This window comes from Rutidosis leptorrhynchoides, chromosome 3 (assembly GCF_046630445.1).
Source record: "Rutidosis leptorrhynchoides isolate AG116_Rl617_1_P2 chromosome 3, CSIRO_AGI_Rlap_v1, whole genome shotgun sequence".
In the NCBI taxonomy this organism is placed as follows: Eukaryota; Viridiplantae; Streptophyta; class Magnoliopsida; order Asterales; family Asteraceae; genus Rutidosis; species Rutidosis leptorrhynchoides.
Genome location: NC_092335.1, coordinates 657,681,613 through 657,700,728, shown reverse-complemented (window position 1 = coordinate 657,700,728; position 19,116 = coordinate 657,681,613). Strand labels below are relative to the sequence as shown.

The window sequence follows — 19,116 nt, the reverse complement described above, 5'->3', positions numbered from 1 at the left end:
AACGTCTCATATAGAGGTCAAAACCTCGCAACGAAATCAATTAATATGGAACGTTTATAATCAATATGAACGGGACATTTCAAAAATCAAAGAGAAATCTATTTAAATACATACCCTTCCTATTTAAGTATCGAGATCACCGCCACCGATCAAGACCACTTCGTAGAAACACATAGTTAAACCTTGCTCACTCTTATATGGTAGAAACATCATCTGTTTTCTCGATCGTTATTTGACAATAGTGTTCGTTGACATCCAAATCACCTTTTATGGATCAAACTCTTCTTGACTTCTTCTCTAATGAAATGTGCATCATCTTTAGTATATTACATCAATTATTATTTAGATTTATCCATAATAAATTTCATGATTATGCTTCAAAGAGTGACATTGTTCATGCGCTTCAAAGTGACTATGCATCAGTTTTTATTAGCTTTGTCCATCAAAAATAGAACGGCTACACATATTATTGTTCGTGCGTTTCAAAGTGACTATGCATCATCTTTCTTTTTAGCTTTATACATTAAAAATGAACGCTTGTTCATCAAAGAGTGATTGTGCATCATGTATCAATTACAAATTTATTTTATTTTGCATCAATCACCGTTGTACTATACGAATTATTGTTTTTTCATATTGTTGTTTCAATAAAAAGTCTAACAAATTGTTAAACCTCATATTGTTGTTTCAATAAAAAGTCTAACAAATTCAATTGGTTTCAAGTGATGCTTGTACAAATTTAGTTTCAAGTGATACTTGTACGAATTTAGTTTTTTGTGCATTAATCAGCGTTAAACCTGGTATTATTATATCAATAGTGTGCATCAACTTTGAATTAATATCAAAAAAATTTATGCCTAATGAAAAAGAAAGACAAAATTGCATCGGGAGTCCCTGTGGTATGCTCGAAATAACAAGTGGAGTCCAAAAGAATTCTTTCACCTTGGGGGTCACTGTGGTTTGCAATAGTTTCACCAGGGATCCAACGGCCTAACGTCTGTCAACATTTAACGTTTTGAGACCTCACATGACTTGCACATGAGGGTAGTTTCGTCTTTATGAAATTTAATGAGTTCATACCTTATCCTTTCAACTCTTTTTCTTTCATTCTAAACTTTTTATCCACCCAAAAATTATTAACCCTAAATTGAAACCCAGTAAAATCATAAACCCAATTTAAAACCCACCATCCATAGCCAACCACGAATCAAAATCAAATTGGTAAACACTCGTTCATCACTGATTTTAATTATCAATGATGGTTATGGTAGAATAAGCAAGTGAAGGAAAAAAAGAAATAGTAGGTGTGTAGGTGTTCAAAAAGTTTTAACAGCAAAAAGTAATATTTTCACTGTAACATTCAATAAGTTGTGATCTTGTTACAGTTTCAACATTTTTTTATGATTGTTCACAATAGCTTCCAAGTTGAAATTAATATAATTAACCTCAATTGTGAAAGTAAAACCTCAAAATTGTAACTCATCATAATACCTGCTCTGAGTTACAACTCCTTTGGCTGCTTGTTCGTCATCGAGAGAAAATATTGCATTGGATGCACCTCTGAACTTAAAAGCACCACTGATAACCATAACCATCAAAGATAAAACACCTTCATAAAACAATACTAAATTGCATTGCAAATAAGTAACAATTGTGCTAACTTCGGTACCAAAAATAAAAAAAAATGTTCAAGAAATTTCTTACCCTTTCTGAAAACATTCACACTTGAAATGTAAGATTTTTCCAGTGATAGAATTCAAGGTTTCCGAAGATAGAACCGGAGTCATATGAATATAGGGCTTGATTAAAGCTTGTGCTTTCGATATTGATTCGATATCAGCAGCATATTTCTGAACATCAGTAATTTGATCCAATTAATTCGTTGACCAAAAACTTGTAAAGTTTGACTTTCAAATCTCGATCATGTGATGAATTTCAATTCGATTCGATGCTTTAAAAAGCTTGAGTGACTGATTAGGAATTAGAAACTGTACTCAAATCAACTTGTGATTGGCTAAATTGTTCCAGAGACTTTCATAGCTTGAAATTCTGATCGACGAGTGAATAGCATCTAATTATTGATGATTTTGTTGTTGTAAATTCGAATTGAATGATGACGAGGATTTGGTTTTGATTATGAATAATAAATTTGTGTTGTTGGAACTTAGGGTTTTTGGATCTTTGGGTTAAAAAATTGAGAAGGCAATGAAAATAGGTGAGAAGGGAACTAGCAGGTAAGCAGGTTGGTGGGTAATAAGTACATGACTTGCACATGACAAGGGTCAAAAGCACATGAAAAGGAAAAAGACGAAATTACCCTCATGTGCAAGTCATGTGCACCACTAAATCGTTAGTATTACACAGACGTTAGGCCGTTTGACCCCTGGTGAAACTATTGCAAACTACAGTGACCTCCCAAGGTGAAAAAATTCTTTTGGACTCCACTTGTTATTTCGAACATACCACAGGGACCCCCGGTGCAATTTTATCAAAAAGAAATTAAAGATGGCAAAGATCTTTCACGGCGCTTCAGATGGTGTGTAACGATTGCCATATGCCAGTCAAGTTTAAAAATATTACAAAACAACCATTGTGCAATGTTTTATCTGATCTTCTTTTTTCTTTTAATCCAACGGCTGCAAACATTTCGTACCTTTTGTATTTTAATTGTCACTGTACAATAACCACATCCTATATATATATATATATATATATATATATATATATATATATATATATATATATATATATATATATATATAAGAGATATTCTAACACACCCTTTTTTATCCTCACACTCCAATTTAATTGAACTATTTATTTTATCATTTTACTCTTCTAATAATACTCCATTTCTTTAATGTGTGCAGCTCCCCTTTCTCTCTTCTTTATTCTTTTTTGAGATATTATCGTATTTATCCCTGGTAATCTTTAATATCACTTATTTCCCCATTTAAATAATAAAATATCACATATACCCTATATAAACCCCCAAATCAATCGTTCATATCCTCTTTTAGTGAATCCTGTATTATGTAAAACCTAAAAGACCATCGAGCCCTCTCTGATCGTCATCCCTCCCGCCCTTTTTCTTCTCAACGGCCCACGATTCCCTCCAGCAGAAACTACATATGGCGAATAACTTCCAAAATCAATCATATTCATCCAATTTCATGTTCTTTATCAAAGGTTTTTCAAGGTTAGAATCCCTAATTATTATTTTTGTTGATTTGGGTTTTGATGTATTCTTGTTGTAAGTGACGAAGTTCAGGATTAAAGTTATCTAGCATTTAAAAATTTAAGTGGTCAACAAAGAGAATCCACAATTAATTTGATTTTAGTATTATACTTTTTTGCAAAATACATTGACGAACTATCACTTGATGTGCTAAAGCTTATGTAGACTAATGTATTAAATAGATAGAAAAACCTCATCTAATTTGTTTTATTTAATATTTATGCTGATTCGCTTAAAACTGGTGTCAGGACTAAGTGGATTATGTATGAATATGCCTTAATTGAACAAAAAATGGTACTGTACTATGAATATGTCTTAATTGAACAAAAAATGGTACTGTACTAATTTGTATTGTATATGGTTTTCATTTGATTAATTTTGTGTCAATCTTCCAAAAGAAATTTTTTTATGCTGATTATGTTCATGCTTATGTTTAGATGCATCATGGTGATGTTGATGATTATCTGGAACCAATATGGGAGAACATGGCACAATCACCTATAATTGAGTATGTTTAGGCAAATTTTAAGAGCAATATATATTCTTTTGTAGAGTTGTAATGCTATATGTTCATTTAATTTTCATTTGTAGACAAGTAACATCAAAGTACAAGTTGAAACTGAAATATGGAGGCTTGTTTCGAATGGTTAAAAACTCATCTAGGAGAAGATACTATTTTGGATCGCAAAAATTTATCTACATCGACCCAAGTTCATACAATTTGAACAAATTAACCGAAGAAGTCAAGAAGCATTATCCGGTCAATAGCAATCTTGTTTTTTCGATTCAATTTGTTGACAATGACGTAAATGAGCAATCTTACATTGATATCGATTCTGATGAAGACTTCATGGGAATGCTTGCAATGTATCAGAACGAGAAAGAATGGACTATTTACGTGAAGACAAATCATAATCACGGGAACCATTTTTTAGTACCGAGGTATTGTCAGTCAATATGTATGTTTATACATATGTATATATGTGTACTTATTGTTCAACTGTTAAGTAATTGTGTACATTTGATGTAGTGGTGAATGTCAACTTACTGATGAACCACAAGGCGAAGATGATTCGGACTATTGTACTGATAATGAAGAAAGTTATCACAGCCCTTATAATACTGATAATGAAGATGAGACAGTGCACTACCAAACCGAAATTCATTCACTCAACAACAAAAATACAGAACTGAAAGAGAATTCAAAGTTTCCAAATGTGACTAGTTTCAGGAGAGCTTTGAACCATCATGCACTAACAAATGAGTTTGAGTACTCTATTGAGAAAAGTGAACCGACACGATTCACAGCAAGGTGTAAACAAATCAAGTGCAAATGGCGAATTCATGCTTCCATCCTACAAGATAGGATTACCTTTCAAGTAAGCATATAGTTTATTAAAGAAAATTGTGAAGTAAACATATGCAATGTAATAAGTTTTGAGTATATTGTTGAAATGAAAAATTATGACCCATTTCGGTCATAAGGACCTATTTTAACCCGTATGCATAATATGATAAACCGAAGTCACCAACACGTTCAAAATGTCATTTTTGAATCGTGTCATGAATTTGGTTGGTCCGGGTAAGCGAGATGGAAATTTGAGTTGTCAATCAGAAAATATACTAATTTGTAAAAATTATTAAAACACGACTTTCGGACCTACTTTGGGGGGCTAGTATGTTAGATATGGTTAACCTTTTTAAAAGAAATAAAAATTCAAATTGAATATAGACCCGACAAGTTTCAAATCGATATATGAGATGTTTGATTTTGTTGAGTTTAGATGAGTTATAATTAGTCCTTAAAAGTGTATCTTTTGGCTGCAATCTGCTAGTAAGTGTCATTGGTAACAAGTAAAAAAAATTTGTTATTGTTTTCATATCATTGCAACTCAAAACTGGTAACTCCTTTTTTGCACTGATTACTTTCAAAGAGCAAAATGTTAGTTTGTATCATATATTTGTGATATTTATGAATTTTAAGTGGACTTGAAAATGGAACTAAAAGTGCAATAGGAAAGTTTTATGAATTTCAAATTGCAATCTGATGGTTGCATAATTAGTTGACGCATTATATATCATTCATCCATATATGTGCTAAAAGACAGTCTCCATATTTGGTTTTATTATATATCATTCATTCGTATATGCGTAGCATACACTATAGCCTAGATATTTTTTTGTCCAACATTTTCAAAGATAAACCTTGAAATTATATGTAATGCTAATGTTAATTAATGGTTATGTTGTTATAGGAGATGTGATATGTAATGCTAATGTTAATTAATGAACCTATGTTGTTATAGGAGATGTGGGAAGAATTCAACAACTCAAAGCGGATGATAATGAAGTAATAGCACTCCGAGCATGTCACTTTTTCAATAGTTAGTAATTCTTTTTCTATATATATGTCTTGTTGTTGGATATAGTATTAGGCCTATTCACTAAATCCTTAATTCTACATATAGAAATTTTTAAGAATTATTAACTAATTACGTTTTAGTGTTAGCCTCTTAGGTGATATGAAATTAAACTAATTAGATTTAGTTTAGATTTTACACAGTAGTGAAACAAGTAGTTATCAAAGTATTATTGAGTTGTAATATAAAGTGGTTTCTATAATTGTTATATTTTGTCACATACAGGAAGGAGAAGGATGGTTTGTTTTTATGTCTCAAATAAAAGATATGAATCAAAATGGTGAAAGAAATGGGGCAGGAACGGAAATGGAGAGGTGAATTACTGAAGAGGGAAAGGCTATGTTATTTTGAATTGGAATAATGAATCCATTAGTTTGTTATCCATCAAAATATATATATGGGCAAAACTGAAATTTTAGTTATGTTAGTTTGGTTTTGTTATTTATTTTTAATGAAATGGGTATATTTGAAATTTTCTTATTTACTTGGATATCTATGTAATTTTAACACTTAATAAGGGGATATATGTTATTGACTTTTTTTTTCTCAGTAACAATTTCATTTTGAAGAGCCAAAATTATTTTTTTCCTCAGTAGCAAATTTGAAGATCCATTCGAGTTTATACTCTTACATGTAGCAAACCAAAAGGTTCGGAATAAGTAATCTACAACCTCAATGTCTCATAATCAAAGTAATAAATAACATAGAATAGTCATCAAAGAGATGGCAGAGCTACAGCCCTCTTTTGGTTGCTTTGCTGAATCATCTAACCATAATTCAATGTGTTTAGTTGGTCGAACAGAGGAATATTCATTTGAGTCCATAAATTAAGTTGAGATCCAAGGGACCAATGAGAGCGCGACATGTGTCGCGAAAATCACATGTGATTGAAAAAAAATTCAAAAATTTTTTTCGAAAAATTTTTTTTGTATTCTTTTTTCGAAATTTTAAAAAAAAAAAAATTTTTAATTTTTTTTTTTTACAATCACATGTGATTTACCTGCGCAATCACATGTGATTGGATTTGCCATGCATAATCACATGTGATTGGTTTTACAATCACATGTGATTGACATGCATAATCACATATGATTTTTAAAAAAAAAAAATTGAAAAAAAAATTCGAAAGAAAAATTCGAAAAAAAAATGTTTGAAAAAAAAATTTCAAAATTTTTTTTTTTCCAATCACATGTGATTTTCGCGCCACGTGTCGCGTTCTCAATGGTTCCTTTGTTTTCAAGCAAATTTATGGATGCAAGTGATTACAACTCTGGTCAAACATTACAAGTTTGTGACAAAATGTCATTTTGTTAGATATATTTATAATTATAAAATTCAATATACCGGTAAATTATGTTCGCCGGAATCTTTTTTCTTTTTCCGATCCTTTTTTCTTTTTCCGACTTAGCACGATCCAACCAAAAATCAGGGAAAATCACCAACACCACTAGGTTCGGAATCAAATTCCGACCTCACCCTGAAATTTTCTTCCGTTTCTGACACCAAAACATCTTCGGCCGCCACGTGACGCCACTTGTCGCTGCCGGAAAATTTCTGTTTTGCCGGACTCTGTGTAATTCCGGCTATTTAATTGTCACCGTCACCTCCGATCATCTTTCCGAGGAATTTTGATCCAAAACCACGTTTCAATTTAACTATATAGTAGTCTTTGGTCACCACCACAACCACTATTTGGGTTTTGAAATTGTTTATTTGTTACTGAAGAAAATAAAATGAAGAAGAAGAGAGAGAGAGAAAAAGGGGACTGCACCAAGTCTTTGTTCCAGAGTTTGATTTTGGATGAAAAGGAAATGAAGTGAAAAGAAAATTTAAACATTTGTTGTTCCTGACTTTTGGTTTGAAGAGAAAGGAGAGGAAGTGAAGTTTTGATTCAGTGCAATTTTTCTTCATATGCTTCCTTCCAAATTAGAAGGATTCAACTTCCCTCCCCTTCATTCCCTTTCATCTCATTTCATTTCCTCTCTTAAATAACTCTGGAACAGAGCCTAAAAGAAAAGGAGGGATAGAAAGGCTTAAATATTACAAGAGTAAAAGGGTAAAATAGGTAGTTTAAGTAAATTGGTGTGTGAGGATCAAAAAAGGGTGTGTTAGAATCATCCCCATATATATATATATATATATATATATTTTCTATTATATTGCTAAAATGATGATGTCATAAAAAGGCCATTTCCCTTTATAAAAGAAAATCAAAAAGAAAAAGAAAAAAAATTTAAGTCCTTAAGCTGATGTCATTAATATTTAATTAATTAAATTTTTTAAAAATTAATAATAAAAAACTCATCTTTTTCCAGTGTTTTTAAAAAGGGGATGATTCTAACACACTCTTTTTTGATCTTCACACACCTATTTTAACCTTTTACTCTTCTAATAATACTCCATTTCTTTAAATTGGTGTGTGAGGATAAAAAAGTGTGCGTGAATCATCCCCTTTTTAAAAAACGCGTGACTATACGGGGTAGGCAAAAAAAGGAGCTATTTCGCTATTTCATTCGCATCACACAAGATTAGGGCAAAATCTTTCATCTACCTTCCTTCTACTTTCATCTTCTTCAATCATCAAACCCCAAAAACGTGTATCAATCAAGGATAGCGGGTAGATTTCTGCTGAACAATCCATTGGCAAATCATCATCGAGTATTTCAGAAACAAAGGTTAGTATTTCAATCGACAAATGTATTTCAGTTAAAAACTCAAAAACCCTAAATCGATTTGTTATCCTAGACTGATATCAAGGCTTTTGGTTTGGTTTTGCAATTCGATTTATAATTGTATCATTAATAAATTGAGGTTAATAACAGATGCTCAGTGAACGTTATCATGTACTTTGAATTTTCTTTTTAATCGTTACATATTTGTTGGTTTTGTATTGGATGGAAACTGTACATGTTGCATTATATGTGGTAGAAAGTTAAAATCTTGTATCATTCACATATTTTGTCTGGATTGTCTTGCATTGTAATTTGAAATCAAGTGTTGAGTATTATATGACTGTTAACGTAATATAGAATTTGTAGACTAATTTACATGGATGTAGATTAGTTGGTTTTATATTTGTGCTAGCATCTTATAATTAAAATCTTAGTTATATATATATATATATATATATATATATATATATATATATATATATATATATATATTTTGGTTTTCTCCTGAACTTGTGGAGCTTTAGGTAATATGAAAGTTACAGAGTTAATGTAATAAAACGTCTTATAAAATAGCCACTTGATGTGATATTGTTTCTTCTTAAAATTTTTAGAGTTTCAAGGGACCACATTTAGCAAACCTCGGCTAGCACAAATTTGGTTTTCAATGTGTCTATATTGGTGACTGTGCATAATTACATGTCTTTAGTCTCTGAGCTCGATGATTATTTGGTCAAAGTTGTTAAAAGTCTAATTTATTCGGTCAAAGACGGACTAATTAGTTCAAAATTGGATTTATCTAATAGCCGTATTTAGCGATAATTTGAGGTTATTGGGTCAGTTTGTAGCAATTGATACATTGTTCGAATGGACGTATACATTGTTATCTGATTGTGTGACTTATATCTTGAATCAGATTGGTCCAGAGCAGATCGAAGCATTGTATCAGTATGCTAAATTTCAGTTTGAATGTGGAAATTACTCAGAAGCACCTGATTACCTGTATCAGTACCGAGCCTTGTGCACCAATGCTGATCGCAGTTTAAATGTTAGTGCCATGTTTCTTTATTTTATTTTATTTTATTTCATGAGTTTGTTTGGATCCTTAGATTCACGTATTTCAATGTCAGATTCAATTACTCGGGTTACGCAGGTGAAAATGTCTTTTATGTACATTTATATCTTATATTTATATATTTATATAATATTATATAATATACTCGCATTAAATAAACTTTTTGAAGCTGTAGCAATTTAAAGACCTTAAGCTTGGATGAAACATTATCAGTTGGATGGAGACATAGAAATGGTACAACTTGGCTTCATCAACAATGTTGGTTCTTTAACATGTAGCTACTTCCCACAGGTACATTTATTTGAGTTGAAAAAAAAAAAAAACACATACATAATTTGACTCAATTTGTTATTAACTCTCTGGCCTACTTTGCGGACATGTAAGTTGAAAATGGATAAGTTCAGATGATACTTAAATATAACTACATGTGTCGAATAATTTAATTCAATTCGACATATGGATCATTGATTATATTTACATTCGCTTAATACTTAAAATTTAGAAATTCAATTGTTTCATTTAAAAAAACCCGTGGTTCCACGGGTCCTTTCGCTAGTGTGTGTGTATGTGTGTGTGTATATATATATATATATATATATATATATATATATATATATATATATATATATATATATATATATATATATATATATATATATATATATTTATACCCACGATAGGCTTAAGTAAAAAAACCTAAACAATATAAAAATTTACTGACATACAAATTTATACAGTAGCTATACTTTTTACTGAATACTTTAAAACTTAAAAATAAAGATACACACATGTCACATGACACTACTCTCAAAAGCTAAAACTAGCATTTATGTTTAATACGTATTCGATTACACATATGTGAAGAATATGTGTAATACATATGTTTAACATATGTGAGTTCTTGAAACGTTTCAAGAATACATAAATGTTAGTTTTACATATGTGTAGTCTACACATATGTGAAACGTTGATGTACTACATATATTTAATACATATGTTTAACAATATACGTATATTGTTTTAAACACTTTTGGAAATTAGAGTATTCTGACCAATTTCCCATAACTAAATATTCGATTACAAAGCACATGTAAAATCTATTCCATGCCATCAAGATCCAACTTATTTCTAATTAGGTCTATTGGGTAACTTTTTGGACCTGGTTCGTTTAAATTATATTATTAGCCATTAAATATTGGGCCACTTATTTAGTTAATCCAGTAATAATTTAATGTGTCTAGCGGGTTGAGGTTTCAAGGAGGCCCGATAGATTAGAATCTTCTTGAACATGAAACTGAATTGACGATGACGGTAAAGCAAAGACGTAGGAATCTATCCTGATTTGCAAATAAAGTGTACTGATTTGTATACACTATAGATAGATTGAAGTGTTGAACAAGGAATTTTCATCTAGATCAACTCATCTTTTCCAATTTCTTTTAGCAGGTATGATTTTAAATTTGGATTTTGAAACTTTGTTATGGTTGTCTCCAATTCATTTTGTCCCAATGTTTCAAACTAGAAATTTGGTCGGCCCGCTTCGCTGGGCGAAGTTGCATTATTGTTAGCGGGATAATGATCATTTATGTACATTAACAACATATAATAAATTTCCCTAAATAGTTAAAAATTTAAGATTATAAATTAACTAATATGTAAAACTCTTTTCTTACTAAAAAAACACATTTCACTAACTCATTTTTCCTTCCATTTTTAAATATATGTTTTACAATGTTATACATACGAAAAAAAACCCACATATTACCCCTATATACTAATAGCCACCAACAAATTTGTAGTTTCAATACAAAAGTGTTGTAGTTTTTTATTTTCATTCACACTACAATCGGTCCCTCACCTTTGCCTCGCTTTACACTTTACAAAAATGACCCCTCAACTTTACCTGTTTTCATGGATAAAAAATGTAAATATACAATTTTCTTAAAATAAAAGAAACTACTTCCACCCGAAATTTTAGCGGGTCCTATCTTTTCTTACCCCTATATACTAATAGCCACCAACAAATTTGTAGTTTCAATACAAAAGTGTTGTAGTTTTTTATTTTCATTCACACTACAATCGGTCCCTCACCTTTGCCTCGCTTTACACTTTACAAAAATGACCCCTCAACTTTACCTGTTTTCATGGATAAAAAATGTAAATATACAATTTTCTTAAAATAAAAGAAACTACTTCCACCCGAAATTTTAGCGGGTCCTATCTTTTCGCTCGACGCGAGTTAAATTTTTTCGAGCCCACCGTTCAACTCAAAAAAATCTCACGAACACAACGGGACTAAGTATGCGCGAAACGGACACTTAAAAAAAATGCTCAATACCTCGGACTATATTCAATACATATACACACCTATAACACGCTCCGTTAACTATGAATTCGCAACTCAAAGGCCCCGCAGCATCGCGCGGTCTCATTTTTCTAGTTAAAAACCATTGACAACCTCACTTACCACCCCCACTTGATCAAAACAACAATAAAAAAAAAAAAAAAAAAAAAAATATTAAAACGGCACCCATGGCCTTTGTTGTTATATATAGAGATAAATAATTAAACACATTAATTCTATACATCACCTTTTACGCTTCATATTGTCCAATGAACCCAAGATAAAATAAATATATAGAACCTCATGTGCAAGGCCTGAATTGAAATTAAATTTCACATCAAGTCCAAAATTACAAAAATGCCCATCTGGCTAGGCTACAAAGCAACATGGGCACATGGCAATCATTGAACCTTCTGTTTTAAAGTGTTTCACTGTTATACACTGGTTATTATACATTATACATACATATAATTAAAAAAGTAAAAAGAGACGTAAGTAAACCTAATACCCACACGTGTCCATCCACTGTTGCCAAAAACGACATGCATTCACAAAAGTTTTAAACATGAAACGACAATCAGAACCCTTTGCTGATATATGTATGTATAATTAGGGTTCTGTGCAATCAGTTGTTGTTACTCAAAATAAATAATTTAACTGATTGATTATAGTGGTTATTTACTTATATTAGAGTTAATGAATGTGATTTATGGAGTTTGTGATTTAAGGACACTTTATGAGTTTATTCTGAAGAGACAGGAGGCAGTGTTTATGACATAAGTGTAGGCTGAAGATGAAAACTTTATGAAGTATTAGATTGAAAGTTGATGACTTAAGTTTTCTGGTAACCGAATATTAGTAAGAGTTGAATTTGTTATACCTAATGATCTTAGAAACAAACGTATACTCGATCTATTGAGCGGCAATCAACAAAAAGAGTTTTAATCGAATAAACTTAACTTGCGGGACCGAATAAGTCAAACCTATTGATGTTGTAATAGATTAGATCCATTCCTAGAGTTGTATATTCGTATACGGATGTTTAGGAACGACTTTGGAGAGCAAAAATATGGCCACAGTTTTTGAAAGTGTCTAATTTGTAATGAAACCCATAATCTCTATTTATATACTATTTATATAGTGTCAGGTCACATCCGTGCGAATGTGGAAGACTTCCACATTCGTACATATGTCTCACATCCATGTGAATGAAACCTATTAAGATGACTACAATTGACCGTTGATAGTTGATTCTCACTCAAAGTGTGTGATTTCTAAAATAAGTTGTACATCTTAACTTACAACCCTAAATTCAAAAAATAAGTCACAAAATTGGTCAGGTTGGACTAGCTCTCACCGGGAAACTAGTAGGAACGTCACGAATTACAGATTCTTAAAATCAGAAGCTCTAACTCGAACAATTTAGTTGGATATGCACTCTCCATAATGTTAGGTACTCATACATGCTTCTAAAAGTGAATTTAAAATATCAAGTGGATTCAAGCTCTGATACCATGTAATCATGAACTAACAAAAGAACAGGTTTAAATTAAAGGATTTGTATTTTCGTGCTCCTTTCCTTCGAGACTTGATATATAGATACAAGGAGGACCATATGAAAGGTTAGGGGACTTAAGGATACTTTTCTGGAACTAAAGACATAATTAATGTTTCTAACAGATAAAAAGAGAATGTGGTCATGGATAGACTCTCAACCATAATTTTCGGCCTAAGTTACTACTGAAATGATAAAGAAAGAACTAATTTAGGGAGAAAACCGAGAGAACCAGTAGAGGTATACATCGCCACCTTAAAACCCACACAATAGACTTTACTTCAGACTCTAACATAACAAATTCACACGAGAAGTTCTCTCTAAATTAGTTCAACCGAATGCTGGTGCTATATATAATGAACTTATACAAAGTGGGCCCGGCTTAGGTATGCCGCAATTGTGTCACCTTGTTGATTATTTCTTTCACAGATGTGTCAAACGCATCTTCAAAAGTATCCAATTTGGATTCAGCGTATATCATTCTTGGGATCAAATTTACGACTTCTCTTCTCATCATCATGATCCTCATAGGATCAATACGACTAAGGCGTTCTTCAATACTCACATTCTTACGAATCTCATCCTCTGAGATAAAAACCGAATATTGTTTATGGTTTTTCTGTACATGCCAAGTGTATTGTGTATAGAAAGAATCTGGATGAAAGAAAACGGGAATACAACCAGCTAAGATCGAATCAAAAACCGATCTTCGTGTAGGTGTATCACCTCGAGGTTGTAAGCAAAAAATCGATCTTCCAAACGTATTCATCAATATACTCGGCGAATGACAATTAATTTCCCAACTCCCGCATCCAAGATATTCACCTGCACTCGAAGTCCTGCATTGATTAATTATAAGACTCCTAATGGAATCCGGGTGGTTGCGTGTCTCACCAGCAAACGAAAACAACCATTTTCGGTCCCATTGCATCACCTTGTTTTGCCAATCGAAAATATCTGAATCTCTAGATGGATGAAAATAAGTCGGATAGGGAATAGCGAAGTCGTTTGAATCTTGCGGGTTTGATTCAACGAGAAGCATCGTCATGTTTCTCGCCGCCGGTAAGTTCAAAAACTTATTCCCCCAATCGGAATCATTTTCTCTTAATCTCCGAAAATCCCATGTGACCCTACCTCCAACAAGAAAATGATCTTGGCCGTTCATTCTCTTCCATTCATCTCTTTTTTGTAACCAATCAACAAGATCAAGAGATGCTGCATCTCTTATAGCGATATTATACCCATAAAGATACTTTTGTGCATCAAACCCTGCGTAAAAAGGGACAAAAATAGCAGCAGCCATTGACGAATCGTTTGTCAAACACTCGTAGTTTTTCATTCGAGTGTTGAAAATGAGATCAAGATTCCACTGATTTGTATCATACCATCCATTATCTGAAAGCACACCTTCACTATCGTTTGATGCAGGACCAAACCCATTATTTATAATGAGTTTACACATGTCGCAAAATGCGTTAATACGTCCACATTCCTTCACTATATCGTTATTAAATCGCGAAGGAAGATCATGAACATAAATATACCTTCCACCACATGAATCAGAGATAGTTGTTTCCGAGTTCACTATTTCATGATCACCATTAAGTATGAATTGGGGAACAATACTTAAATGATAGAACAGTATGCCAAACGTAACAAACATCCAAATTACTACCCATATTGAACACATATGAAAACCTTGAAAGATGATATTCGGTTTCATCATGAATGGAGATCACGTAGGATGAGTGAGTGATTTTGGGTGAATACATTGTTATGTTGTTTATTATAGTTTATATAATTAAGATATGAGCATGACCCATTCTCTAGTAAATATGACGTTTTAAATTTAATCTCAAATTATTGAAAATTAACACATTTAATAGCGTAAATTCTAATCATCATCACAAGATAATGGTTGACGTCACAAGCAACACAGTGGTAAAATAATCACGCTATTCGATTATCTAGACAAGAAAACATTGTCCCTAAATAACTTAACTTTTGAAATTCGAAATATCTTTGAAAAAATTAAAGCATTACTTTAAGTGTTAGAGGCTGGTAGTACCAAATATGAAAGGTCTTAATCAAATTTAACAACTTAATGATGGCTTAAGTATTTAACAATCATCGCCCTAAGATAGGAGATACAATTACAATTAACAATACATTCTTAAAGCAAAACTTTTTCTTTCAAGAAAGAGGCAAACTAACACCCTTAACATGAATATTTTCACGAATATATACAAATATACATCAGTATACTTGAACTCACAAACATCTTGGTTGTTGATTGGAAGAGTTATCTCGATAGCATACGTTAAAAGCCCGTTCGTGCTTAAAGTAAAACTAATTGTCACGAGTCATGACCCAACATAAACAAGGTAAGCTAGCTAGTAGCAAGGACTCATTAAATTAACAAAATATGCTTAACGTAATGAAAAGCATTGCATTAATTAAAAAAATATATACCAGGACATTTTGATGGCAATGATAAGAAGCTTCAATTTCACTCAACATTCAATTAACCAATTAAATTTATTTATTAATTATTTATTAAGAAAATTTAAGAAGATTGTGGTTGACCATTGTGTAGCATAACTTTGTTTGCTTTTTTTTTTTTTTTTTTAGCGAAAAAACATATATTATAAATAAAGAAGCAATTTATCAAAATGATGAAGACTTCTAAAGCAATTACAACCGACACTAACGACTTCGGCCTAGATATAATCGTGACAATGACTAAGCCGAATGGCAATGTAGCCACGGGTTACATTCCCAAACATGAAATTGATGACTAAAAGAAAGCTTGAAAGTACAAGCCCACAAAAACACTTATAACTTGATGTTACGGATGATGTGAGACGAACATGTGATCTTGCCGTTGATGACTAAGTGATTTCGAGCGAGCCATATTGCCCACAAAGTGGCCGGTCCGATCAACCTCCAAAATCTATTACCTTTAAGACCGATGCCGAAGAACCAAACGTAGTAGAATTGAACAATTGAGTCGAGAATTACCCATCGAATATTCCACCAAGAGAACAGAGCCGGGCAAATATGAAACGTGCACGGGCAATGTAATAAAAGATGTTCGGTAGATTCTTCATGGCACGAACACCATACACACAAGGAGGACTGCTCGAAACTCAGAATATGCCTTCGAATCAGTACTCCCCTAACGAGAATGCTATTTTTTTTATCGTGAGCCAATGAAATAGTAATATTTTTGAAGGTACGTTATTATTCCATAACATTTTAGCCCATTGCGGAGATTGAACGTTACCTGTGTTAATTAGAATTCGGACTGCATCAACAACATTATAGATGCCATTGGAAGAATCAGACCAAGTCATAACAAGGTTTATTGGATTTTCTGAACAAGGTATAGCAAGACATGGAATTGTTGTAGGAACACTGTGGATTGCCAAAAAGGATGAATTGAACCTTATTAAATAAGGTAAGATGTATGCTATCTCAATTTAGGTTACCAAATCATTTCTAGGGTGAAACTGTCACTACTGCAACCTACTCCATCCGTCTCAAAATAACTGTCTATGTGACGCCCCGTACAAAACCATCGTGTACGATTCGTCAACAACAGGATCTTTGCACGGTTGAATACTACATGCTGTTGGAAAACCAGTTTGCATTCATAAAAACATAGCGTTTTACAAAAGATAACGTGACACAAAGGTCATTACAAGGCCATTATTCAAATAACATAAGTTGCGAATGCAAATTAAAAGTTTCATGATTGAGACATCTCTAAGTTATGCAGCGGTTATCTAACACAGCAGGTCCTTAACAGCAAGTCTAAATAGCATGACAGCAAGTCTAACAGCGGAAGCAACAAACCTCTAAGCACCTGAGAAAACATGCTTAAAAACGTCAACAATAATGTTGGTGAGCTATAGTTTAAGTTGTAATAGTAATACAAGATTGACCACGAGATTTCAATGTCTCAAAACAGTATGAAAAGTATATGTATAACCGTGGGCACATGGTAACTAGACTTAACGTAAATATAAATATCACCCCCTGAAAGTACACCTGGCGAGTGCGTATGTCCTCGAAGTATTAAACACCCGTTAAATGCTAGCGCGACTAGCCCGAGTGGGGATGTCAAACCCTATGGATCCATATCTAAGATTCGCGTCTACCGGTTCAAAAACCAATAGTTAAACGTTACCGTGCTAAGGGAAAAGTTTATGCCGTTGTATAACCCACACATATGTAAAGTTTAAGTACTCGTGTCAAGTATGTAAAACATAAAAAGCTCATATATTCTCAGTCCCAAAAATAGTATAAGTAAGAAGGGATGCTATAACTCACAGTGATAAAAGCGGTAAAGTCGGTAATGAAAGTATGCAAGTAGTAAGTCGGTCCGAAAGGTCGTCAACCTAAATCAAAGGTTACTAGGTCAGTAGGTTGTCTTTATAAGTTCTAATAGTGCGTAAAATAAGTTTAAGTTTCATCGTCATCATCGTCAACGTTCATCATCATAAAAGCTAAGTAAGTTTGACAAGAATAGAGATCGAAACAATAGGCTGACTTCGGTCAGCTGCTACGACCTCTACGTAAATTGAAAAGACGCGTAGTAAGTGGCTCTGGCTCCGTATATGAGTCCCCTAACCGCTGACCAATTTTCAGAACCTAACTCGTCTTCGTTTGGCCGTGGCGACGGTTTAAGTGCGAGTAGGTCAGAAATTTCAACACAACGTTACAACGGCGTAGTGACTTTCGGAGGGCCGTAACTCCTAAACCGTAACTCGGATTAAGACGAGGCCTCAACGGAAAATCATCTACTCGAACCGAACTAACTGAAAATCAACTTTACAGTAGCCCAGGTGGTCTGATCAGATACAAAAAACAGTAGGTAAAGTGCTCCGGTGGGGTTCTTAGTACTTGATGCTCATCACGGTTCTCATCTTTGATGCTTGTAGCTTCAAGTGTACAACTCGTTGATGGGTTAACATCACCTTGACTAAGATTCTACCATCAACACACAATATGTTAAGACCAAGTAAGAACACAACTCATTTAAGAGTCTTAGATGGATGATGAACCAAGGTTACATCATATCCTTAGTCTTAACACAATTCAAGTTATATTTACAACTAAAGCTACAAACTTTATTTCAATCAAGCAAGTATAAACATAATCTAGGTTAAATAAAGTGATGGAACCCTAAGCTAGAGAGCTTGGATCCCTTTCACACAAGTTTTAAGGTCACAAAGCTAGAAAGCTTGAACCTTTAGTGTTCTTGAAGATCTTGAAGCATAAAGCTTGGATCTTTAAGTTACATGAAGACTATAAACACAAGTTTTGATCTTTATAACAAAATAATGAGATCATAAGTTAGAAAACTTAGATCCATCAAAAGATATGAAGATCCAAGCTAGAAAGCTTGCATCTTGGTTGTTCTTGAAGATCTTGAAGATCTTGAAGCATAAAGCTTTGATCTTTAAGTTACATAAAGATTACAAACACAAGTTTGAATCTTTATGACAAAATAACAAGATTTAAAGTTAAAAGATATAGATCTATAAAGTGGGTGAAGATTCAAAGCTAGAAAGCTTGAATCTTCCATGTTCTTGAAGGATTCATGCTTGAATCTACAAGATGTAATCAAGATCAAAGCTAAAAAGCTTGATACTCCATGGATGATGATGAACACGAAAAAGAAAGGAGAAGAAGAAGAAGAAAAATCAAAAACTTACAAGTTTTAGAGTGAGAAAAACTAGAAAGGAAATAAGAGAGTAAGTGTGTGTAAAATACAAATGAGAGCAAGTGTAAAATGAGATGAATAAGG

At 32.7% G+C, this 19,116-nt stretch overlaps 2 protein-coding genes and 1 long non-coding RNA gene across 3 annotated transcripts; 2 read left to right on the top strand and 1 right to left on the bottom strand.

The window, feature by feature from the left end:
* The first annotated feature begins 3,696 nt into the window (after positions 1–3,696).
* Positions 3,697–6,021, top strand: LOC139899220 (uncharacterized). Its single transcript, XM_071882040.1, has 4 exons — positions 3,697–3,746; positions 3,830–4,180; positions 4,269–4,617; positions 5,884–6,021. Exons 1-4 carry the CDS (start codon positions 3,724–3,726, stop codon positions 5,974–5,976), a joined length of 816 nt encoding a protein of 271 aa, XP_071738141.1. The 5' UTR covers positions 3,697–3,723; the 3' UTR covers positions 5,977–6,021.
* A 2,127-nt stretch (positions 6,022–8,148) lies between these two features.
* On the top strand, positions 8,149–9,900 carry LOC139899219 (uncharacterized). The gene is made up of 3 exons (XR_011777370.1): positions 8,149–8,333; positions 9,244–9,375; positions 9,578–9,900. It is a non-coding gene; the product is annotated as an uncharacterized lncRNA (long non-coding RNA).
* A 3,783-nt stretch (positions 9,901–13,683) lies between these two features.
* On the bottom strand, positions 13,684–14,859 carry LOC139902536 (xyloglucan galactosyltransferase KATAMARI1 homolog). Its single transcript, XM_071885147.1, has one exon. The coding sequence runs from the start codon at positions 14,761–14,763 to the stop codon at positions 13,684–13,686; it is 1,080 nt and encodes a 359-aa protein (XP_071741248.1). The 5' UTR covers positions 14,764–14,859.
* Positions 14,860–19,116: the final 4,257 nt, after the last annotated feature.

Bases quoted from the DNA above. Each gene is read 5' to 3' on its own strand.
- LOC139899220 (XM_071882040.1), top strand. From the start codon at position 3,724: ATGGCACAATCACCTATAATTGA. The intron at 3,747-3,829 runs GTATGTTTAGGC...TTTCATTTGTAG, and splicing joins GCACAATCACCTATAATTGA to ACAAGTAACATCAAAGTACA. The intron at 4,181-4,268 runs GTATTGTCAGTC...CATTTGATGTAG, and splicing joins AACCATTTTTTAGTACCGAG to TGGTGAATGTCAACTTACTG.
- LOC139902536 (XM_071885147.1), bottom strand. From the start codon at position 14,763: ATGTGTAAACTCATTATAAATAATGGGTTTGGTCCTGCATCAAACGAT.